The 26,544-nt window shown below is 43.7% G+C and overlaps 1 protein-coding gene across 1 annotated transcript in view; it reads right to left on the bottom strand.

Moving 5' to 3' along the window:
- The window catches only part of LOC118772025 (centrosomal protein of 41 kDa-like), a 32,309-nt gene extending 7,443 nt beyond the window's left edge, over positions 1-24,866 (bottom strand). Inside the window, exon 1 of the mRNA XM_036520263.1 lies at positions 24,826-24,866. Coding sequence (XP_036376156.1) covers positions 24,826-24,858 — 33 coding nt within the window. The 5' untranslated portion in view covers positions 24,859-24,866. The remainder of the gene's footprint in view (positions 1-24,825) is intronic.
- Between the last annotated feature and the right edge of the window lie 1,678 nt (positions 24,867-26,544).

The raw sequence follows: 26,544 nt of genomic DNA, 5'->3' as shown, positions 1-26,544 counted from the left end.
TGCTTATGCCACATTTCCTGAGGCACCATAGGGGGTAGAGGCATTGGTGTGCCTTCTTGAGCATGACCTCCGTGTTGTGGGTCCACGGTAGGTCGTCGGAGACCTGTAGGCCCAGGAAACGGACGCAACTGACGATTTCCACTGGTGTCCCGTCTAGGCTGATGGGGGAGTGGGTCCCTTGGTGGTTCCTGAGCTCCTTAGTCTTTCTGACATTCAGTGCAAGGCTGTTGTCCTTGCACCACCGTGTCAGCTGAGCTACCTCATCTCTGTACTCCGTCTCATCATCGTTGCTTATCAGGCCAATAATGGTGGTGTCCGGTTGTTGCTGTGTATGGCTGTCCAGTCATGTGTGAACAGAGAGTACAGCCGTGGGCTGAGGATATTGTACATGACTCGTTCAGAACAACATTTTTGTCTATCATCGAATCTATTGGACTCTATCAAGCTGTAGATGAACCCACACATTACTGTAACCATACTCTAGATTTGGTCCTCACATATGGAGCAGATATTAACTAGGTAGAAATTATGCCACACAATCCCATTTTATCAGACCACTATCTAATCTCTTTCAATTTACCGCTAACCTGCTACACATACTCGAAGCCCAAATTTTCTTCTAGGCGCACGTTTTCTTCTTTTATAGCTAATGCCTTTATCAACGAGCTTCCTACATCATACTACCTGTACAATGAAATCTCCTCTAGCTTATGTTCAAACCCTAGTTTAACTGAAATTAATCAACTTTCAGACATTATTGACTCTACTTTACATAAAACTCTGGATGCTGTTGCTTCCCTTAAAAGGAAGAAAATCACAGACAAAAAGCTAGCACCTTGGTACAATGACCATACCCGTGCTCTCAAACAAACTACACGAAAACTCAAAAGGAAATGGCGCTCCGCCAAGTTACAAGTTTTTTTCCTGGCGTGGAAAGAAAGTCTCCTAACCTATAAGCATGCCCTCAGAGTTGCCAGATCCAAATATATCTCTAAAGACAATCCTAGGTACCTGTTTAGCACTATCGCCAGATTAATTAAGAGTCCTGCATCAGTTAACCCTAACATGCCAGCAATTTATGGTAGTGATGACGTTATGAACTTCTTTGATGGTAAAATCATAAAGATAAGAGGCACAATACAAAAATTTTCATCGACTTCTGCCTCCTGCCTGGCCACTGCCATCCCAGACAACGTAGGTATGTCTATTAAGCCTGCCTCGTGCCTTAACTCTTTTATACTCATTGACTTTAGCATCTTTTTTTCTTTTACCAATTCATCTGAAAACTCTACCAGCTAGACCCCATACGAACCGGCTTCCTAAAACAGCTACTACCTGCAATTGGCACACCATTATTAAATCTTATCAATGTCTCCCTTACATCTGGACACATGCCTCAGTCCTTCAAAGTAGTAGTTATCAAGCTTATTCTGAAGAAACCCAATCTAGATCCCAATGATGTGTCAAACTACAGGCCCATCTCGAGTCTTCCATTTCTCTCAAAAATTCTGGAAAAAGCAGTATCAAAGCAACTCTGTGCCTTTTCACACTCTAACAACATTTTGGAAGTTTTCCAGTCTGGATTTAGGCCTCACCACAGTACGGAAACCGCTCTCCTGAAACTGCTCAACGACCTTTTACTCTCCTGTGACAATGGCTGTACCTCTCTTTTTGTGCTACTAGACTTAAGTGCAGCCTTTGATACCATCGATCATCGTATCCTCCTCGACCGCCTCAAAAACCTGGTTGGCATAAGTGGACAGGCTCTATCTTGGTTTAGGTCCTATCAATCAGAACGATATCAGTTTGTCTCCATTAACAACGAATCTTCCGCTCGTTCCAGAGTAAGATATGGTCTACTACAAGGATCCATGCTTGGGCCTCTGCTCTTCTCATTATACATGTTGTCTTTTGGCGATATCATCCGTAAACATGACATTAGCATCCACTGTTATGCGGATGACACTCAGTTATAATATCAGTAAAACCTGATGTCCCTTTGAATATATCAAACATGGAGGTCTGCCTAACAGATGTAAAGAATTGGATGGCCCAAAATTTTCTCCTCCTTAACTCAGACAAAACCGAAATATTGGTTGTTGGCCAAAATTCAGTCAGGAGCAAATTCATTCATTTTACACTAGACTTTGATGGTGTCTCCCTTGTCTCGAGTGCAGCTATCAAAGACTTTGGTGTTGTTATTGATCCTGAGGTCTCTTTTGAAACACAAGTAACCAACACCTCCAGGACAGCCTTCTTTCATCTGAGAAATATAGCCAAAATCAGGAAAATTGTATCAATCAATTATGCTGAAAAACTAATCCACACCTTTGTAACATCCAGATTAGACTACTGCCCTCTTATCAGGATATGCAAATGTCTCACTAAAACCCCTTCAGCTGGTACAAAATGCAGCCGCTTGTATCTTAACTAGAACTAAATGCTTTGAGCACCCCAGTTCTGGCTACTCTCCATTGGCTACCCATTAAATACTGGATTGATTTTAAAATACTTCTACTCACATTTAAGGCTTTAAATGGGCTTGTCCCTTCCTGTCTTAAGGACCTTCTTCACCCATACCTTCCACAAAGAGCCCTTCGTTCCCAAAATGCCAGGCTTCTCATCGTTCCGAGAGTGTGCAAAACTACTATGGGTGGTAGAGCCTTGTCCTATCGAGCCCCTCTCCTGTGGAACAGCCTACCCACTGAGGTTCAGGGAGCAGACTCTCTCTCGACCTCTAAGTCTAGGCTCAAAACATTTCTATACAGTAAATCCTTCAGCTGAGGGACATAGCCTGTTGCTGGCATGGATCAGAGAGTCTCTGGTGGAGTAAGTGGTCATTACTGTCACTTTATCATGGCATGGAATCTGTGCCGTGATCTGGTGTAGACTGCCTTAGGGTCACCGTCATGATTATGCCGGTCCTTTGCCTTCCTTCCCCTAGGTATGCTGCTGTAGTTTTATTCTGCCGGGGTTTTTTCCTTGTTGCACACTGGCATCTTTTTCCCTGCCCCTCTTCTCCTGCCTCTCTGCTGTACATTCCTACCATTCATATCATCCACTAATCAATGTTTTTCAATTTTGTTTTCCTCACCAGGCTCTGGGCTCCTGCCTGGAGCTGTAACTCAAGCACCACTTCGGGAAGCTCAGCTTCCTCACCGTCATTCCTGTGGAGCCCTCCATGTACCAAGAACTGGACCCTTGAGGACTACATGCCATGCATATTCTGCTGTATAATTTAAGATTTAAGATTTACAAGACTCATTATGATCAATTCGTTATGAACTCCTGAAGCTGCTTAATAACAAACTGATAATTTATATCAGCTGTGTTGGAGCAGGGAGAGATCTAAAACATGCAGAACAAGGGGTCTTCCAGGAGAGGTTTGGGAAACGCTGACTTAAAGCATACACCTTTTTCTTACATATTCTTTTGTTACACATTAGCATTGACAGGAATGCAAAATTAAGTTTGGAAAAATGTTGAAATGCTTTCTGTTGCCCCTGTTTAATTTCAATTATTATTCCGCCTGGATGATCTCCCAGCCAAACAAGTAGTTCTCCTTCACAACAGATGTCACAGTGATCAGTATTATCCTCATAGCCTCAGTCATTTTGTTTTTGTACATTTTACAGGTTCTTGGAAGGACAACCCAGCAGGTGAAACAAATAAGGAGAGGCCTGAAAGACACAGGTGTCTGGGAGTTTTTCCGCTCCAGGCCAGATGCTGTGCCAGAGATCACACCACAGGTAGAGCAAATTAAAATAAAGAAATCTGTCAAAGCCAAGTTCTCAAATATGCTACTACATAACTTTCGTATGTGTACAGCTAATGTCAAGTTGTTGCTGTTTACAGCCTACTGTTTGCCATGATATATTGCCCCCCTGTACTGTAGATATAGAAAATATAGCATGCAGAAACGTGGCATACAATGATGCAGTGAGAATGCTTTTGTCCATGCCAAGATTTCATAGTGCTACTCAAATGGTGGTCAATGTGAGTGTACCGTCCTTCCAGGCACTAATTAGAAAACTTGTGTAGGTAGGTTGGACATTTCAGACAATCACACCATTGAAGTCTTGGTAAATCCTCATATAAGCTGTGTATGATATACTTCAGTGCTATGGAGATTATGGTGGAAGAGTCTGTTAGTCCATTTTGAAAATGTGTAGTACGCAGGGTGACTTATGTCCATTCTTTTTAGGACTGATACTACTATGGGCTTTTGTACTTTTATATTTAGCCTACAATTATTTTGTGTGTGTTTGTGTGATATGGACCTTCTGAAGTGTCTGCAATCCAACTATCAATCAGTCAATCATTCAGTGTGTAAACAGTGGTCTTTCATGTCCAAAGTGTATTTTTGTGAGAACCCGTCTTTTCAAATTATGTTATTCACATTTACATCAGTTTAAGTTTTTTTATTTTTCATTAAGGGATATTTTGCTTGCAGCAAAGTCACAGTACAATTACAAACATTAAGACACAGAAGTAATACTGATATATTCTTGGATTATTGTGCATGTTGCATCTTAGTTTACACTTTTTAAGATCTGTACTGCCAATTAATGAATTTCCTCTGGAAATTCATAGAGACTGGTGTGTTTTTTTTGTTTGTTTGTTTTTGTTCTACTGTTTTGATGTATTGAATAGATATTCAACCTTATTTTGATATATATATATATATATATATATATATATATATATATATATATATATATATATATATATATATATACTACATACTGTATGGACACATGGGTGTTTAAACCTGTTTTTCAGTATAGCACCCCAAAGTGGCCAGATTTCACTAAACTTGCTGTGTGGCACCCAGGCCTAATTGTAAGCATGTGTATCGTCTTTTATGCCAACGAACAAAAGCATTGCAGACATATGGCCACTCTTCCTTTATGGCGACTTCACGGGTGATTTTGTGGGGACACTGCGGCCACATTGTTCAACCTGGCAACTATCCTTTAACAACTCTTAAAGGAAATGGTCCAAAGAGGTAATACACAAAACCTCATTGTTCCATAACTCTAGGAGGGGTGGTTAAATGTGTTTTTGACAAAATCAAAGAAACACAAAATGGCTGATGTGGAGGTTTCATAGGTTCCCAGATAGGATCCTTAACTTTGATGAAGCACAAGAAATTTAGTTAAGATATCTGATTTTCTGCCAGAGTAATAGGTATTTCAATGATTTTTAATAGTATAGTGCCCCCAAGTGGCCAAATTTCATGAAACTTGGTGCATACCCAGTGTTGCTAATACCAACAAAGTGTACCAAGTTTGGCATCACTCCAACAAAGCATTGCTGAGATATGACTCACTTCCTGTTTTGGTGTCTTCACCATGGAATTTTATTGGACGAAAGCGGCCGTATCCTTTGCCCTAGCAAAATTCTTTTGGTCAGAACCCTCTGTAGATGATACGGACCAAATTTGGTGCTGATAGGATCAACGGTCAAGGACTAGTTTGCAAAAGTAGGTTTTTCGAAAAATTGAAATATGATTTTTTTTTCAAAAATCCATTACAGTGGATGAGTCTGTTCAATTCACCATGACCTAGGGATTCAGCGGAAATAAGGATCACAACTCTAGGACAAACGGTTCAAAAGTAATAAGCAAAAATGTATTCTGAAATTTGGCGCTACAGGGATTGATGGATTGACGCTCTATGAGGGTGCCAGATTCCACCAACATCCACCTAGGGCTTCTATGGCCTGCCATAGAAAACCATTGAAAAAATGATAATACCAGTATGGTCAACAAACAAAATGGCCGACACACAGGTTTCATGCTTTCCCAGCTAGGGTCCTTCACTGTGATGACGCACAAGAAATTTGGTTGAAACATCTGCTTTGGTTCCAAAGCTATAGGCATTTGAATTTTTTTCTCTGTTTTTATGGTATGGCACCCCCATATGGCCAAATTTCATGAAACTTGGTGGGTACCCAATATTCCCCCTGCCAATAAAGTATACCAATTTTGGCGTGACTGCAACCAAGCATTGCTGACGTATGGCTCACTTCCTGTTTTGGTGTCTTCGGCATGGAAATTCATTGGACGACAGATGCCACATCGTTTGCCCTAGCAAAATTCTTTGAATAAATTTTGGTTACACCCATCTGTAGATGATACTTACCAAATTTGGTGGTGATAGGATCAACGGCCTAGGACTAGTTTGTAAAAGAACGTTTTTCAACAAATTTAAAATGGCAGAAAATCCAATATGGTGGACTTTAACGCCAATGGGTGCATTCAAATCGTCATGACCCAAGGATTCAGGGGAAAAAAAAGGACAAACGGTTCAAAAGTTATAAGCAAAAATGTACCTTGAAGGTTAGCCTGTTGGTGGCGCTACAGAGATGGATGGATTGACCCCAAATTTGAGCTCTGGATACTTTGGACTGTCCTCTATCAATGTGCCAAATTTCATAAAAATCCACCTCGGGGTTCTATGGGCTGCCATAGACTCCCAGAAGAGAAAGTATAATAATAATAGTGAAAAATACTAACAATTACAATAGGTGCCTAACACCTTCATTGCTTGGCCCCTAATAATAATAACAATAATAAAAATATGGCTGCAAGCAGCAATGAAGGGGCCAAGCATCTCAGGGCCACCAGGTAGACAACTAATCAGAACAACCCCTGAACAAGATGGCAGTCTATCACAGGGTCAACAGACACATTGACCCCCACTCTTACACTCACACTTATGGGCAACATAGCATGTCCAATTGACATTGGACTGTGGTAGAAAGCCAGAATACCCAGGGGAATGCCACATTAACACAAGGACAAGGTACAAACTGAATGCAGATGCACCCCGAACTTGAAACCTCCATATTGTTAAGTAGTAGTGCTACCCATTTGCACCACCGTACTGCCCCCCACCACATATATGTCAAGCTTAAATGTAAGCAGTACCATAAAATGCATTGTGCCTTCTTGGGACACTGCAATAAGATGTGCCAACGCTGCTGGAGGAGTGCAATTTTTGGGTATTTGAAAAAATCCAAAATTGTGGGAATAAGGCAGAGAACATACCATATTAGCTGAATATAGTAACATGTCCCTGATTAGAAAAGGACCCCCCAGTGCATCAGTGATTAACTGTATCACTTCTTCCTCATTGCCCCTAACACCCAGCAAAGACTGGAGCAAAAGATAAAAGAAGAAAGTTCATGAATGCATAGTTTCTGCCGGAAGCGTGAAGCGTGACGGTTGGAAGGATGCATTATCGTTGCACTGAGATGCTTTCTGAAATGTTCTCACGCAAACACGTGTGTGAAAAGCTTCTTACAAGAATCATCATCCTTACAAGAATTTTTCACACACAGTTAAAGTTTCATGCTGAAGCATGTATATGAGTGTGCAATGCTACAAAAGAGTGTGTCTCACATGCGTCTGTATGAGCATTTCATATGTACACTAGGGCCCAAAATTATTGGGACACCTGGGCATTTTGTGGTTAAGTGTGGATGTGTCCATGTAGCTATTAGTTTTATCACTCGAACCTAATTTATGGTGTGGTGAAAACAGTTACATGTTTTGGCAACTATTAATATTTTCAAAACATCTCTTTATGTGGTTGGCACACGATTGCCTGATGACTACGCTTATTTCCAACATTTAAAAAAAATGTATGACATTAATCCTGCCAAACAAACTGACAATTCCATGACAACTTAATTTTAAAAGGTCCCTACATACTTATTGAGTGCAGTCAAGTGGACAAAAATGACCATCACTTCAATTAGGCCTGATTGAACGTTGCCCTGCCCCCTAACTGAACACTCATACTGAAGCCTATATAAACCTAACAACGTTGGAACATGGCCACAGAAGATGAAGCTGAAATTGACATTGACATAAATATGACTTTTCCTATGTCTGATGGAATATGCAGCAAAAATATTATGGGTTGTCAGAAAAAAAAGCAAGTGTCCCAATAATTTTGGACCCCAGTGTATATGTGAGTCCGTTTCACCTGTATGTGAATGAGTTTCATGTGTGTGCATGTGTGTGAATGTATTTCATGCGTCTGTATGAGCATTTCATATGTATGTGTGAGTCCGTTCCATCTGTATCTGTATGAGCCTTTCATATGTATGTGTGTGAATGTGTTTCATCCAACTGTATATGCGCGTTTCATAAGTCAGCTATGTGTGGGTTAATTTGTTTTACATGTGTCTATATGAGCGTTTCACATATATGCACTGTAAACCCGAACAGTACTACTAACATTACCGGTGTAGCAATCAAAACCAGTTATTTCGTTAACCCAGCAATAAACTTCTGCATTTTCTTAACGAGTAATGATTAATTAGCTGGCTTAAAAATAGCTACAAGTGCTTGTCATTTTTAAGTGTTGGATATTTCCAAATAGCGCTGCAACGTAAGTTTACTGGGATCCCATGTAATGTTATTGCTCTTGGCATTGAAGCGCTCTGTGTAGGCCTATAAGGTAATAATGTAATGCCAAAGTTTTTTTTCAGGGCACCAACCAGCAAAATGTTGCACAGTAGAGCCCACTTTCTTCATTATGGAGAAAGCAGCGTTCTGGAAGTTGTCACAGAATTTTTGCCATGAAGTACAGTGTTTATCCAAAGCATGACTGCACAAACGAAAATTATCATAGTACAAACCAGCACAAACGTAGCAGAAACTAACGTGGCCATTTAGGAGCAATCTGGAGAAGGTTGGGGTGCTGGGTGATGTCATTGTGTAAAGGAGTGTGCCCGAGCGGAGATGTGGTCAAGACTGAATGAGGGACAACTGCAGACAAAAGTTTCCAATTTGAAAACTTTTTATTTTACTTTAGGCTACCGGCAGGGTTATAAGCATGCAGACACTAAAGACAAACAAGCAAAACACTTTGGCAAAAAGGGAAAAGAACACTGAGACAATGCCCATATACTAACTAGACCCTATTACAAAGGTCCAATGGCATGACCTCTCACTTCAGAGGCATCTCCCCATCTGAGCTACACAGCAACCATATGAAACCCCGGTCTCAACCATTGCACAGACATAAATCAATTAACCACTACACGCAATATTTCATTGATCAAAGCACCTAGGCAAAACAATTTCCTTACAGACAATCAGATGTTTATTTTATCAATGCCCTTAGACACGTCTTTAACGATTAAAATAAATTCGCACGGAGCACCCCTGCACCAGTGAGCGCTTCCTTATCGGAGCGTGAAAAGAGCGCAGAAAAAGCTTCCCCATCCTGCACCCCAATTTGCTCACTCACACCCAGAAGACAACAGGAGTACAGGAACCACCAGTAAGTAGGTACATACATTTAGAAGCAGCATAAATAACAGCCAACTAGCAAGTGTTCTGATGTTAAATGTACGCACTTAAAGAACTCTTACATAGCCGCTTTAAATAAAATACGATTCTAAATTACAATGAACCGTCTTTCACTGATTCCGTTACATACATTACAACTTTTGAGTGTTATCACAGATTCTAGCTAAACCCCAGACCTTGACCATACATCCTACAGCATACCAGCAAAACACATTATCATACAAACAGACGGTAACGCAATATTTGCGGTTTAATTCATGTCCTTGTTCATGAGGAGGCGGAAAAGCCGCCGTTCCCAGTAACGGACGCGCTGCGCTCCGTCACACATCGCTCAAAAATATAATGTTTATATCTACAAATCCATAGCAGCACAAACGAAAATTTTTACGGCACAAACCGGCACAAACGAACGAGACCATTTTGGAGCAATTCGGAGAAGGTTGGGTGCAGGGTGACGTCACAGCACATACAATATAATTTGTTATATCTAAAAAACCATAGTAGCACAAACGAACAGTAATACCATTTCGAACTTGAGGTGCCAACTTCACGCAGGTTAGCTAGCTGCTATACTGCATTTATCGTCGCCGTTTCAACAATGGACAGACTTTTACCTGAGTTTTCTAATAAGTATTATGTGGTGGAGAATGTGAGGCCTTATGTGAGGCCTAAAGCACTAGTATGCACTAAAGCACTGTTATTAATGAAAGGCATTGTTGTGCCGTCACTACGGTTGAGTATGCGCTCTGACTGCCAAACCAACGAGCCTGGTTCTTTAGCGTCGCGGTCAAAGTCGCATGTTTGATACCCCGTAGACCCGGGTTCAAGGCCGGGTGGGGTGACTGCTCTCGCCCTTTGCTGCAGGCATTATATTAAGTACTACAATAATAAGCATTACATGATATTGTTGATTTACTACATAAGCACTACAATTAATAAGCATTTAATGATAGTATTGATTAAGTGCAGCTATTGGAAAAGCATTAAGTACTGTTATTAATATGCTGTGATTCTATATGATTATGGGTTTGGGTAAGGCCAGAGGTTATTCTAGGTTATAAGTATTTGAAAGCTATTGCAGGACAGTTGATGCCAGGATATGTGTAACGGGTGGTCTCTGGCGTTGTTTTTTTTTTAATATGATGTTACGTGGGTCGGCGAGCGAGCGAGTTTCGAACCGAGGTTCTTACTGCTCGCTGCCAACCCCTTAAAGCCAGCGTCGTTGCCAGTTGAGCTAAAGGCAAATTGCCGTTAGCCTGTCGGCAACAACGCTACTTAGCCAGGTCTCAGAGGGAGTGACGTAGCCGCTGCAACCACTCGGCTACCTGCTACCCGCTACCTAAGGCTTTACGCAGGACTCACACGAGCTAATCACTTCAGCTCCGCTACACTCACCCCCCTTTGACCTCCTCTGACTCCTCAGCGACCACTGGCGGCCAAGCTGTGCTTTAGCCAGTGATCCGGGTCACGGCACCAATGTAACGGGTGGTCTCTGGCGTTGTGTTTTTTTTAATATGATGTTACGTGGGTCGGCGAGCGAGCGAGTTTCGAACCGAGGTTCTTACTGCTCGCTGCCAACCCCTTAAAGCCAGCGTCGTTGCCAGTTGAGCTAAAGGCAAATTGCCGTTAGCCTGTCGGCAACAACGCTACTTAGCCAGGTCTCAGAGGGAGTGACGTAGCCGCTGCAACCACTCGGCTACCTGCTACCCGCTACCTAAGGCTTTACGCAGGACTCACACGAGCTAATCACTTCAGCTCCGCTACATATGCAACCTTGAAGAAGGAACACTGCCTTCAGCATTGCCCCTCCTTGGACGTCACCCCAGAACCTTTGTGCGCTATGTTGTTGTTTCATAGTCATGCCATCCTCTCCTATTGGTTCCTAGTCTACGCTTATTGTATCTTCTCTCCCTTCACATCTATTGGTTCATAGTCTACGCTTATTGTATCTTCTCTCCCTTCTCTTCTCCTATTGGTTCATAGTCTACGCTTATTGTATTTTCTCTCCCTTCTCTTCTCCTATTGGTTCATGGTCTACGCTTATTGTATCTTCTCTCCCTTCTCTTCTCCTATTGGTTCATAGTCTACGCTTATTGTATCTTCTCTCCCTTCTCTTCTCCTATTGGTTTACGGTCTATGCTTATTGTATCTTTTCCCTCTGACTCATAGTCATGCCACCTTCGCTTATTGTATCTCCTCCCCTTGACATGCCCCTACAGCATGTCAGCCTGTTTTTGCCCCTTTTAACATATGCATCCCATTTTAGTTTTATATTTTCTTTTATGAGTTATACAGCTAGAAAATAACAGCTGATTGCCTGCATTGGCCTAGCTGACATCTACTGACAAATGCTTGCAAACTGTATGTGGATTTACTGCAATTTGTCATAGTTGCCCATCATAGTAGTGCTGAGCTAATGGCCCCCCTTTGCAGGGTTTAGTTCTTCTGGCCCATCTCCTGGGCCGTGTCCAGACGGGGGCCTAGTTCTTACATTAACCCTTTGTTTTAAGGCCTAACCTTGTAGCTTATGGCACATAGATATCTGTGTGCCTTCTTACAGTCTGCAGCACCGCTGTCTGGCTAACTGAGTTATTTGACCCTTTTTATTATTTAAACATGGGCCTGGAAATAATGGTGATATTCCAGGCATATATGCTTAAAAATAAAATGAACTCTATATAATTTAATTATGTTTAAAAATCATATAGGTGTGGAGTGGAATTAATGGGAAATTTCAGAAGTGTTATGTTTAAGAATAATATACAATTGATGACTATGGTGTTTATGGGATTTTCTAGGCGGGGTAAATGTAACAGTTTAAAAATTAAATAATGGTGTATCAAATGGAAGATGGGGTGATCTTGAAGGGGGAGCCTGGGAGGAGTTGGAAGTTGGGGTCTGAGATAGGAGGAGTGAGAAAAGGCATAAAGGACGGATGCAGGATGAGGGGAGGGCAGAACGCTTGGGGATATGCTTGCGAATGCTTTGTAACCTGTTGCTCCGCGGACCAACCCGGTTTGCTGTATATGACTGATCACCATATGCAATAAACCAAAAGCTTAATTACATCAGACTCTGTAAGAACTCTCATTTATTTCCAGAAGGCACCGAAGTGCATGCATGGGGAATATTTTGAAATTGGAAACATTCTAATAACAAGAATAAAGATTGAGTTTTTAAACTGAGACTAGAACCGTGCAGGTATTGATAATAGTCCACGACAAATAAATCGAGTTGATAGAGGTAATAAAAATCCACGTAGGCGAGTTTGTTAATTTGGCAGACTCACGGGAAGGAGGCAGAAAGAGAATTGTTGTCACTGAGATTAGATTATCCCAGAAACTTTTCCTTTGAAAGTGATAGCATACCTCCTCCACCTTGGGAGCAGCATAGAGACGAACAGGAGTGTGCAGCACTGAGAATAAGCTATAATGGGGGCCCAGCACCTCATTGGGTAAAGTGTGCACTTAGTTACAGATATGTTCATTTAACCCCCTCCACATGGTTAGAGAAGAGAGTTAAAAAGAGAAAGCGCAGCAGCAGTGAAGGTGAAGTGGATGCCCCTTGAAGGGCTAGTGGGTGTAGAAGGGGAGTGCCCGGTGGGTGTGGCCATAAAAAGACAAACACGCAAAGGGGTACAGATATTCTTAGTACTTTGGGCCATTTCTTTTGTAGTGTTGTGGGTAGCAACCATTAGGTGGATGATTGAACATAAATGGGGGATATAGAGACTCGGGGAATAAGAACACACTTTTGGTTAGAACGTACCTACATTGATTCCGCAGGGGTTGAGTGCTATCAAGACACACCCTTGATTAATTTAAAGCTCTGGCAACTCACTAAGTGGCTTAATTTGGAGCAGGTTCAGAGGGACTTTCCAGACATAGAGTGGGCCCCGCTATTGCGAAGGCTGTGGACAGAAAATACATTGAGTTTAATATTGATTCAGCTGTGTGACAACCCAGAGGGGATAGCAACATTACCACTTGCAGAATTTTTGCAAATACCAGAGGGGTTTGCTGTACAGGGACAGGATAGACTGTTGTTAAACCCCAGACTGTGTATTACTGTTGTTCCCAGGAAAGTTAGGTGGGAAACAGGAAAGTGGGCACAGCTTAAGAGAACAAAAGAAAGTAATGGTTCAGAGCAATTGGAATTAGATACTTATAATCCAGGACCTAGCAGAAAGTATAAAACTGGGACTACAGTAGGGAAAATACTTGTGCTAATCAGGACAAGGGAAACAGACGAGGAACCAGAGATTCCTAGGTCACTACCCAGCAGCGCCAGGCAGGCATACATGGGATCACAGACAGGAAAAATGGTGAGGAAAAGGAGTGCTGTGGGAGTGAGGGTAACTACTCCTGTGGAAATAATGATAAAACGTCATCCAAATTACCAGAAGCTGATTCGAAAGTGTATGGAGAAGTGGCATAAAAGAACCGCAGGTGTCTCACAATGGCCAAAGGAGGGCACTTTTGATCTTGCCTGCTGTGAGGAGGTGGAGGCTGCTATTAAATACCACAAAGCAAAAGATGTGAGTGACAGACGTGAAGGCAAAAGAGCAAGAGAAAGAGAGGTGTTGAGCTGGTTTAAAGAGGAGGGGAAACAATTTGGGGAATCTATGAAAACAATAAGAAGCATGTTTAAAAAGGAGCAGGAACAAGAGAAGAAAGAAAAAGAGGGCTTTCCAGAACCACCACCTTACGGTAACACTAATCCATTTTTACCATGCAACAGTAATCCATTTCAGGAAGGTCAGAACCCACCTGCAGGCCCACACGGCAGCCACTTGAAGAAGGTGGGGCAATATCCACTCACAGGTGAAGCAGGAGCCACATGGGAGATGCAAGGTAAAATGGAATTTGAACCAGTGGTGGGAACAGTGAAGATGGTAGTGACCAAGGAATCCGAACCTCAAGCAGTGAGAAAAACCAGGTCACTAACTGACATGTCATTAACCGGTGTCTCTTATTCAGAGATGTTGCAGGAGGCAAGGCAAGTGGGTGAGTGCCCGTATGCTGAACAGGATCGACAGGAGTATGCAAGGGTGGTGATGGAGGAAGGAAAAAAAGCAACAACATGCATTGTCAGCAAAGCGTAAAGAAGGTAGCCACCCCACACGTCGACATTCATCTCCAGCAAAGCGTGAAGAAGGTAGCCACCCCACACCACGGCATGTGTCTCCAGCAAAGCGTGAAGAACCCCGCTGTCCCACACCAGAAAGAGAGGCTTACAAAGTGCTGGCGGAAGCAGTGAGGATGAAGATGAGAGTCTGTCTAGTGAAGAGGAAGGGGACGGCCCACCACAAAAGGAAGAGCGACTGGTGCATGGGACACTATCCATAGAATCAGTACATGAAGCCCGAGCCAGACGGAAAGAAGCAAGGAGAAAGGAGAAGGTACTGAACAGGCTACTGAATGATGAAGAACGCCTCAACCAGCAAATCAGCCAGATGGAACGAGAAACTGCTGAAGCACTAGACGCCCTGATGTTAAGAAGTGGCAGGAGAATATCTCGGAGGCAAAGGAAGAAAGGTGTGGAGGAAACAGAAGACATGCGGTGTGATGAGGAAGCGAGAGTGATGCAGATGCCCCTGGTCCAGAAAGGGGGGCAGCCGCAATACATACCATGGTCATTTATGGACATGATAGGGCTGGCAGGACGACTGCCGGACCTCACCGCGGGTGCTCAGAAGTGGATCACAGCCCTGGAAGAGAGCACCGGGGGAACCAGACTGGCCCTTGGAGACATCAAAGCCCTGTTAATGCATGTTGCAGGAAAACAAGTAACTGACGCAGTCTTTACAGCCGCCAACATGGAACGGGTGGTGCTGGGGCACGCAGTGGACCACGTAGGATTTGAGGGACACAGAGCACAAGTGTGGGCAGAACTGAGACGACAATTCCCAATTAAAATGGATCCATCAAAGCTGAAAGAAGAGGAACTGAAGGAAGAGGAAAATGTACGAAAATTTCTGCACAATTTCCAACGAAGATGGAAAGAAGAAACAGGGGACACCTGGGATGCAAGCCCTACAACAGAAAACCTGTTCAAAATGATGGTGAAGGAAAGCATGCCACAGCCGGTGCAGAGGCGCCTGGAGGGAGTTGTGGGACTGATGACCTTTAACTGGCCAACATTCTCAGAGCATGTGATACATCATGTGGACCAGTACCGGAAAGAGAAAGTGAAGAAAGAGGAAGAGGAAAAAGACAAGCAACTGAGCAAAAAATTTGCACAGTTTCAGCTCGGAGAGCTGTCCAAAGCCAAGAAAGACAAGGGAAAGGTACAAGCACCAGTGGTCTCAACCGACTCAACTGAGCCCAGTCCGGCTACTGTAGCCCCAGTAAGTACAGCAGCACCTCAACCACATGTGATCCAGGCAGCAGCACCGCACCCACAAACAGTGCCAGGAGTGACACTGCAGCCACCGGTGATGCAACTAATGGCACCACTACAAACAGTGATACCACAACCACAAATAGCACCGCAAGTAATGACAATGCAGCCGCATATGATGCAAGTGCCGCCGCATGTGATGCAAGTACCGCAGCCACAAATAACACAAACTCCTCAAGTGCCACCTCTTACAGGACCAACACAGATGACTCCAGCCATACAAGCACAACCCTTACACACGCATGTGCATATGCATACAGCAGGAGGCGGATTTCAGCGAGGAAGAGGACGAGGAAGAGGTAGAGGAGGATTCAGGGGAGGAATGAGACAACAAGATGGGAGACTGGGCCTAGCAGGCCAGCAGCCAGGCTATCCCAACCAAGGACAGCCCTGTTGGGGATGCGGGCAATCAGGACACAGAAAAGCAGAGTGCCCAATTAATCCATGGCCAGGACCACCACCTGTTGGATCTGGGGCAGGACCATTTCAGCAGAACCAATGGACCGGACCGGCAGCAGATTGGGGATTATAAAAAAAAAAAAAAAAAAAAAAAAAAAAATCAGTCAGCCTGTCATACGCTGATGGACTGGCTTCCCCACTCAACCTTATATATATTAAAAAAAAAAAAAAAAAAAATAATAATAATAATAATAATAATAAATAAATAAATGAAATAAAATAAAAAAAAAACAAATACTCTGATAAATGCACTTATGATTATTGTGTTCGGTTTCTTTATACAGGAGAGGGATGTTGCCTGTTGTTTCAACAAGACCACAAGATGAGCCTACCATACCAGTGGTCATTAATCAACGTGAGCATCAATTTATGGTGGACACGGGTGCAACCTACTCGTGTATTGGAAGAACAGGTTCTGATCTCCCCCTCTCCCCCTCTTCTGTCAAGACCGTCGGCTTCTCGGGTAAGCCACAGATAATTCCACTCACACAGCCAGTTCCAATGCGAATAGCAGGAAAAACCATAGTTGCCCCGTTACTTTATTCAGACCAAACCCCAGTTAATTTGTTAGGAAGAGACATACTGTGTTCACTGAAAGCAAAAATTGCCTGTACACCAGATGGCATCTGTGTAGATATTCCGGAAGAATTACATTACGGAATGATGCCCATAATGGACGATCAAAAATTTGTGCAAGCCAAAGTATACTGGCTGCGTCTCACGTTTAACAATTCAATGCTGCGACATGAGTGGGACATGTGGAAGCCATGGGTGCAAGCCCAATACAGAAGCGCTGCAGAGCCCCGATTACCATTACACTGCACTCTTAAGTATGACAGATACCAAATGGATGAGGACTATGAAGAATGTTGGGACGAGCTGATTAATGGACGTCGATACCACATGGCAAGTCAGGACATTTACATTGGACCGCAAGGAGCAGCAGCAATGATGAAGATGCCGCAGCCCCTGTCACAACAACAGTGGTTTCAGGTCCGTGGCTCCACCCCACATGTGACGTTACTGATTGCAGAAGGGCATGAATCACATGAATTGGGACCCATGGTTAGACAAGCCCTTTCTGTGCAGGAGTGGACACCAACTGTGAACAAGCGCATTCACATTTCACAGGATGGACAATTTATTAGGATCTCTGTAATGGCATTCGACGAAGTCGTGGCAGAAAAAGTCTTGCTAGAAGAAAAAGCACCAACGCAATTGCCCATCATGCCAGAACATGAAGCCCTGCTGCAACAAGTGCCGGAAAATGTGTGGTCAAAGCATAAAACAGATGTTGGGTGTGTAAGGTCCGCACAGCCAGTGCGTATTACAGTAAAGAAAGGAACTTACTTACCATACCATAGTCAGTATCCCCTCCGGCAGCAGGCAATAGAGGGCATTAAACCTACAATAGAAGGCCTCCTACAGGCGGGTGTGTTGATTAGAACTAGGAGCCCATGCAATACTCCAATTTTTCCAATTAAAAAGCCCCACTCCAATGAATATCGATTGGTACATGATTTAAGAGCAATTAATGCCATTGTAGAAGCAGAGACACCCATTGTCCCAGACCCACACACACTGCTTTCCAACATTCCACCTAACACTAGATGGTACACAGTGATTGATCTGTGTTCTGCATTTTTCAGTGTACCACTTCACCCAGATTCACGGTACCTTTTTGCATTTAAATACCTAGGCCAACAGTACACTTACACTCGACTGCCACAGGGATATTGCGAGAGCCCATCAGTATTTAACAGAGTGTTAGCACAGGATTTGCAGCATTTAAATCTAACCAGCACATTGATCCAATATGTAGACGATTTATTAATTTGCAGCCCAACAAAAGAACAGTGTGAAGCAGATTCGATTGCAGTATTGACAGCCCTAGGAGAGGGGGGTCACAAGGTTAGTAGGGATAAGTTACAATTCTGTCAGCAAACGGTAGAATATTTAGGTAGACAATTGAGTGGAGACAAGAGACACATTGCCCCATCACAGGTAGAAGCCATTACTAAAGCTCCAAAACCCCAAACAGTAGGACACATGCTTTCTTTTTTAGGAATGGCGGGGTACAGCAGACCATGGATTTGTGATTATGCAATACTTACATCACCCCTACGAGCACTAATTAGAGCAGCTGGTCAGAATAACAGCTCAGCAGAGCTGCAATGGACAGGAGAGGCAGAAGATGCCTTTCAAGCACTAAAAAATCAGATGCAAGTAGCACCAGCATTAGGAAATCCCAATTACAGCAAACCTTTCCACCTGTACGTGGCAGAACGTGCAGGTTTTGCTAGTGCAGTATTAATGCAGGACACACCTACGGGTAATAAACAACCATTAGCCTATTATAGCACAAGATTAGACCCAGTGGAGCAGGGTCTGCCACCATGCTATCAGGGTCTGGCAGCAGCTGTGTTTGCCTATCAGAAGGCCTCCACATTAACAATGGGGCACCCAGTAACATTGTATACATCTCATCAGCTGCATGCCTTGTTAACCAGCACAAGATTTGTTCTGACCCAAGCCAGGAAAACTGGCTATGAGGTAATCCTTTCAGCCCCTGAAATTAACATTCAGAGATGTACAACTGTTAATCCAGCAACCAGAATGATTTTGCCCACTGAAGGGAGTCCTCATGAATGTGTCCCAAAAACAGAGGCCTTTCTTAAGGCTCGTGAGGACTTGCATAATCAACCCATTGTGGCTGACATGACGTTGTTTGTAGATGGGTCCTGCTCTAGAGTTGAGAAAGGGAACCAGGCAGGGTACGGCATAGTGCGGCTGAACGCAGATGGGGCAACCTTTACTGAAGTGCAGGGAGAAAGAGTAGCACAACCATGCTCTGCCCAATTAGCAGAAATTAAGGCGTTAACAGCCGCTTGTCATATGGGAGCTGATAAGCGTGTTAACATTTATACTGATTCAGCCTATGCCTATGGCGTTTGTCACGTGTATGGTACAATCTGGAAACAGAGAGGGTTTTGTAGGGCAGACGGTACACCAATTATGCATGGTGAAGCCATTTCAGATTTATTAGAAGCCATGAAGTTGCCAGCAGCAGTAGCAATTGTTAAATGTCCAGCACACCAAAAAACAGACACCTTAATAGCCAGGGGAAATAACATGGCAGATGAATTAGCTCGAAAAGTAGCATTAGGAAATGGAGGTAGCGGCTGGGGCACCATGCCAGTAGTGGTAGCGGAGGATGTACCTCCTCCTGAAGCAGATTTAGTCTCTCTTATTCAGGCCCAACAAGCAGCAAGCATATATGAAATTAGTATGTGGATAAAAAGGGGGGCAAGGAAGACTCAGGAGGGACCACACAAGGGGTTGTGGAGAGGACCAGCAGGTCATTTTGTTGCACCCACATCACTAGTTCGCACTTTGATTCAAGATGCCCATGGTCAAGATCATTGCGCAAGGGGGGAGGTTATTAAGCGCATACAACAAGCTTGGTGGTCACCATATCTGACAAGCATGGTAGACCGTGCATTGTATGAGTGTGAGGTGTGTGTAACGTACAACATTAGAAAGGCCTTCTCAGCACCCATTGGGCACATTCCAGCACCAGATGGACCCTTTAGACACCTGATGATTGACTATGTAGATATGATTGTACGGGTCCAGGGGAAAAGATATATGCTAGTGGTTATTGACAGGTTTAGTCGCTGGGTAGAGGCAGTACCGACTAGCGGCCCAGATGCAAAGTCGGTGGCAAAGTTTTTGTGCAAGGAGGTGTTCCCACGGTTCGGGATCCCAGATAAACTTAGCTCTGACAATGGGCCGCACTTTGTGGCTGAGTTGATGAAGATTCTGACTAGAATGTTGGGGATTAGGCAAAGGTTTGGGTGTGTCTACCATCCGCAGTCACAAGGGATGGTAGAAAGGGCAAATGGAACTTTGAAGGCAAAAATAGCAAAAATTTGTGCAGATGGCAATATTAATTGGGTAGATGCATTGCCCTTGGCATTAATGAGCATGAGAATGCAGACTAATAGAAGTACACATCTCACTCCACATGAAATGTTGACTGGCAGGCCCATGCCAGTGCCATACTTGAGAGGCCCATATAATGGGCCACCGCTTGAACAGCTGGAAAAAGAACTGTCACACTATGTCCAACATCTAACCGCAATACACAAGTCAATCTTCCAACAGGTGAAAGGGGCCACTGAGGGAAGAGAAAGCAACATCCCAGGAGAACATCAAGAAATTCGTCCTGGGGACTGGGTGTACATTAAAAGCTTCAAGCGGAAGTGGAGTGAGCCCAGGCGTGAAGGACCTTTTAAAGTGGTTCTTACGACGCCCACTGCACTTAAAGTCGAAGGTAAAACTGTTTGGTTTCACTTAACTCATTGTTGCAGGGCACCTGAGCCTGGACAAACTTTGAAAGACATAAGAGCAGCTCAGAATGAAGAAGCAGTGCCGGAAGGGGATAATGACCAAAGGGGGGAACCCGGAGCTGACGAGGATGACACAGCAGAGGAAGCAGCAGGAGAAAGCGATGGCGATGGAGAAGAAGGAGCAGGAATGTCTGCAGCAGGAGCGTCGCCACCTTCAGGAGATGGTGAGAAAGCAGGGGAAACAGGAGAACAAGGAGCCAAAGAGCTTTAACAGGGGGCATTATAGAAGGGGAGGGGGGCCACCCCGGGTATACTTACTAATGTTGCTACTAATGGAGTTATGTCCAGCAGTGCATGCCTCATCCTCAGCTATAAGTGGAGGTCAGTTGGGTGAACTGTTACAAACTCTGAGCAGACAAAGCACCTCACAATGGCAGACAAACATGTTTTATCAATGGATGAACTTCTCAGCTAGACAAGTGTCGCAGGAAACATGCATAACGTGTTATAACACAGACGCCAGACGAAGCCCCCAGGTGAAACCATTGCCTTTTACACAAAAGGACTGTACGCGAGATAAAATTTGTGGATTATACTGTATCCTGTGGATTATGGCTAAAGGACAATGGCGAGAACCTGCTTTGCGTGTGAAAAACTCGGCCAACTGGCCTGAGATTGGCGGAGAGGCGAAACACATGAGTGAGTGTAAACAAAGATTTCCAGAAGTGCTCGTTCAGATGGCTGCGGAGAATGTAGGAGTACCCCCTGTGGTTAAAGTGCGTGATGACACAGTGTTTCCATTTTGTATTGTGCGACACGAGACCCTGGAGGGAGAAATAGGTCACTATCTACTAGGGAGATCCAATAGTACCTCAGATCCATGGCTAAGCTGTAGAGAGTGGGACAAACAGGGTAACCGAGTGTGTACCACAACAAAAGTAGCACCCATCAGATGTCAGGAAGTAGTTGTTAGTTATGGGTGGACAGCTAACCGTACAATGGACAACGGAACTGAAGTACAAGTCTCCTTTAGTGTACCAAACTTCTTTGAGGGAACATACCCACTAGCAGACATATTTTGGTATTGTGGAAAAGGTATGCAGGTAGCTACTGTGCTGAAACAGAATTGGACAGGTATTTGTGCCCCGGTTGCGCTAACAGGGCGTTTGATGGTAATTCAACTAAGCTCAGTGGCCTTGGCTAGACGGACCTTGAGGGTTAAGAGAGAGGCGTGGAAGGAGGATGAGCATGTATGGGTATCACAGTGGATTGGACCTGTTGGTGTGCCATATGAGCATAGAGCAATACCTGAAAGCTACATTATGGATGGTCCACTCGTAGGGTCCACGGGCACTAGAAATGCAAAATGGGTGAATTACTTGTGGTACAATCAGCAGAGGTTTATTAACTACACAGTGCAGGCTTTGCTGGGGGTAAAAGAACAATTGCACGCCACCTCACTCATGACACTACAGAATCGATTTATTTTGGATACGTTGCTAGCTGAAGAGCAAGGAGTGTGTGAGCGCATCGGTGAGGAGTGTTGCACGGTTATTCCAATGCACACAGGAGAAGGGGGTAACATTACTACTGCACTGAATGCACTGGAAATGCTGAGAGAGGAACATGTTAGGAACACATTGGGAGAAGCAAAACCATCGTCATGGTGGGACTGGCTGAATTTGTCCACATGGAAGGCGTACATGATAAAGGTTGGGGTAGTGTTAGGACTAGTGCTATTGATATTGGCTGTTGCCTCCTGCTGTGTGTTTCCGTTGCTGAACTCAATGATTAAGAGGATGATAACTGCTGTAACTGGACAATTTCCTGTGAGTCTCAGTATTGCTACAGATCCCCAACCGCTGTTACCCGAGGACGATCCTGTGGAGGAGTGTAGCACGGCAGAAGTGGAACAAGCATATTGGCTGATGCTCACCTAAAACCTCCAAACCACTGTGCGTCGTAAGTGCTAGCAACCTCTCCACAGTGGTGGCTCTCAACGGTGCACAAAACGCCTGAGCTGAAGAAACTACACCCTTACACATACACTTACACTGACTATGTACTCACACGAAGACAGAAGCTGATAACCATACACAGGAGCCTAATGCTCCCTGACCTATGGCAGCTAGATGATTGCTTACACATAATTATTTTTGAATCACTGCCAAAGAAGAATCATGATCAGCAACGGCAGAGTGAAGTGCTGGTAACCTCTCCTCTGACCACTGGTCCAACGCCCCGGCGAGCCATGGACGGGGAGCTGACTCTGCTGAAGCTGCTTTTATAACTTAATAATTCAGATGATTTTATAATTGTGATTGATGAAATTGATGATACTTTTATGCCGTGGTTGGTCCCATTATTGATGTAACCATGCTTGGCAAACTTAAGAGTGAGGTTCGACTGCTGGCTGGCTCATGTTACATACTGTTATTGACATTCATTGTTTTACTGTAGGGACAGTAGCACAGAGTGGCTTTTACCCACTCCCAGCCAATTGGGGAGGGGATGTTTTCCACACTGTGCTTTCCTCTGCTGTTAGACCTCCCTCTAAGCGATAGTCATCGTCTCGATGATCGCTGTGGCTTTCTGGTAGCGTCTTGCTACCAGGCCAGACGGACTCTGACAACAGACGTAGGGATACTTGATTGGTGTGACTTTTAAGTCACAAAGGGGGGAAATGTGGTGGAGAATGTGAGGCCTAAAGCACTAGTATGCACTAAAGCACTGTTATTAATGAAAGGCATTATATTAAGTACTACAATAATAAGCATTACATGAAATTGTTGATTTACTACATAAGCACTACAATGAATAAACATTTAATGATAGTATTGATTAAAGTGCCGCTATTGGAAAAGCATTAAGTACTGTTATTAATATGCTGTGATTCTGTATGATCATGGGTTTGGGGTAAGGCCAGGGGTTATTCTAGGTTATAAGTATTTGAAAGCTATTGCAGGACAGTTGATGCCAGGGTATGCAACCTTGAAGAAGGAACACTGCCTTCAGCATTGCCCCTCCTTGGACGTCACCCCAGAACCTTTGTGCGCTATGTTGTTGTTTCATAGTCATGCCTTCTCTTCTCCTATTGGTTCCTAGTCTACGCTTATTGTATCTTTTTTCCCTTCTCTTCTCCTATTGGTTTACGGTCTACGCTTATTGTATCTTTTTCCTCTGACTCATAGTCATGCCACCTTCGCTTATTGTATCTCCTCCCCTTGACATGCCCCTACAGCATGTCAGCCTGTTTTTGCCCCTTTAACATATGCATCCCATTTTAGTTTTATATTTTCTTTTATGAGGTATACAGCTAGAAAATAACAGCTGATTGCCTGCATTGGCCTAGCTGACATCTACTGACAAAATGCTTGCAAACTGTATGTGGATTTACTGCAATTTGTCATAGTTGCCCATCATAGTAGTGCTGAGCTAATGGCCCCCCTTTGCAGGGTTCAGTTCTTCTGGCCCATCTCCTGGGCCGTGTCCAGACGGGGCCTAGTTCTTACATTAACCCTTTGTTTTAAGGCCTAACCTTGTAGCTTATGGCACATAGATATCTGTGTGCCTTTTTACAGTCTGCAGCACCGCTGTCTGGCTAACTGAGTTATTTGACCCTTAAATAAATACAAATAATGGTGTATAAAATGGAAGATGGAGTGATCTTGAAGGGGGAGCCTGGGAGGAGTCGGAAGTTGGGGTCTGAGATGGGAGGAGTGAGAAAAGGCATACAGGATGGATGCAGGAGGGGGGGGGGCAGAATGCTTGGGGATATGCTTGCGAATGCATTGTAACCTGTTGCTCCGCGGACCAACCCGGTTTGCTGTATATGATTGATCACCATATGCAATAAACCAAAAGCTTAATTACATCAGACTCTGTAAGAACTCTTATTTATTTCCAGAAGGCACCGAAGTGTGGAGGAAGGCCCTTGGTCCCTCTGGCCCAAACCCGGAGGATAGGCACCACACCTGCTTTGCGGCTTGTTAGCTATCTAGCTGCATGTTTTACAGTGCTTTGTGACCACATAGCAACAAATCTGCTAGCTCTCCGCCGGTAAACCCTTTTAATAAATATATCGAGGAGATACCTGTTTGCTGGCTGTCAAGCCTGTTTGGTTGTCAGCTAGACTAGTCTGCTATCAAGTAACAACATGATACTGACACAATAGCTGGCTGGCTAGCAACCTGGCTAGTCGCATGTAAGCGCTGGAATTAATTTCATCACTAAACCATTTTAAATATAACGACAAAACGTTAAAAACCGCTTATTGTTTACCTCTGTGTTGCCAATAGGTCTTCTGGCCGACATCTTTTTCAAACGGAAGGCTGCGAATTCTGAGCGACTCATTTCAACAAGCGTCTCGCCCATTGGCTGGAAAACAGCGCGGGCCAATTGCACGGGCTCTCTTTGCGAGGTACTGTTTTATCCGTGCCACACGAGCATGGCAACCGAACCGGTCGTTGGTAACAGCTACCTAGCAACGCGAGAGAGCGGGCTTTCTTGCGCTGGTTGGAGAACAGTGAGAAGGGATCAGTCTCTTATGCCGATCCTCTTCGCTTTTCGTTTCCGTAATAGAATCATGCACGTTTTGCTGTTAAGTATGTGATCAGTGAAAGTCATGCGTTACTCCTGTTCCGGTTCTGTACCTGTAAAGTCCAGTAAAGATGTTGTAAATAAAGTGCATGTGCTGCTCAGTAGCTTGTTAATTGATTTACTTAAAAGAAATAGCAAGCTACAATATATTACAACAAATTTCTTTATGAAACTATATATTTGCGGAAGAAATTCAGGTTAATGGCACAACAACCTCAGTGCTCCAGTCCTCGCATTGCAACCCTGTGGTAACAAATTAACAATTACTTTGCCCAATGTGGAATAATTACTTTGCTATCACGCAGAATTCCGTCATTTTCATATGTCACTTTTACCAACTATGTGCCTGCAAAGGCTTCATCTCTGCTTGAAAATATGCTATAAAACATAAATATAAAATATATAAAACATCTGGCATTGTGCTGTATTTTCATGATACCAGGAGAGGGCAGCACAACCCAATTAAAGGAGAGCAGCGCGGGCCAAGGACGCTCACTGGCGTCTGGTGTTTCTCATCTGTTACTTTCCCTCATTCTCCAGGGTTTCCCTAAATATGGTGCCTCCGAGGGCACATCAAGCCTAGCGATGAAAGCTGGAAAATGGGACCAGATGTTCAAATATTTTAACTTTGATACTCTTTCATATATGATGTATTAAGACACAAGCGTGGGAAACAATACTGGCCACTGCGGTTTTGTAAGGCAGGGAGAATTTACCAATGTTTCTCTTTAGTAGGGTATCACTGCTTTCTTCTTTGCGCCATATTTTTTCTGTTCCACATTAACGGGCTTTTAGTGGTTAAACGTGCCCTTTATGGCATAAGAATATGAACGTGGACCTCCAGTCCTTGGGTTGAACTGGAAAGGGTGTACTATTACATTAATGATTATGCTCAATTATCTTTGAAAAGCTGCGCTATTAAAATGTTTTCAGATATTGCAGGGTTGTGCAACATCACAAAACTACTCTTTGAATCTTAAATGATTTAAAATACACAAATAGGCTTTGAGACGGCAAAATGTTTTACCTACAAAGGTCCAAGCGAAATGCAAGCGTTGAATTAAATGATCAAAAATAGAAAATGAAGTAATTGCTCTCAGACAAAGAAATATATGTGAAGTTTCTGCAGGTGCGTCAAGCCCTGTAGGCATAATTAGAAGAGTGGAAAACAAGATTCTGCGTGCACATCGCTGCAAAAATGAAGAATCTGAGGTCTATCAAAAATATTTCCCAAAAAGATTTCACCACTGCTCTTGCTGGAACATTTTCCGCCATAGTTTTCACCTCAGAACTTGCAGTAATCGCACGTAAGCTGTTGAAATAAAACATTTTTGTTAGAGCGTGGACAACATCTTGGATAAAATGACAAAATGGAACAAACTACTTCCACCAGAGGGCAGT

This window comes from Megalops cyprinoides, chromosome 25 (assembly GCF_013368585.1).
Source record: "Megalops cyprinoides isolate fMegCyp1 chromosome 25, fMegCyp1.pri, whole genome shotgun sequence".
Taxonomy (NCBI): Eukaryota; Metazoa; Chordata; class Actinopteri; order Elopiformes; family Megalopidae; genus Megalops; species Megalops cyprinoides.
Note: the sequence above shows the minus strand (reverse complement) of the source record. Positions and strands in the feature narration are given on the sequence as shown.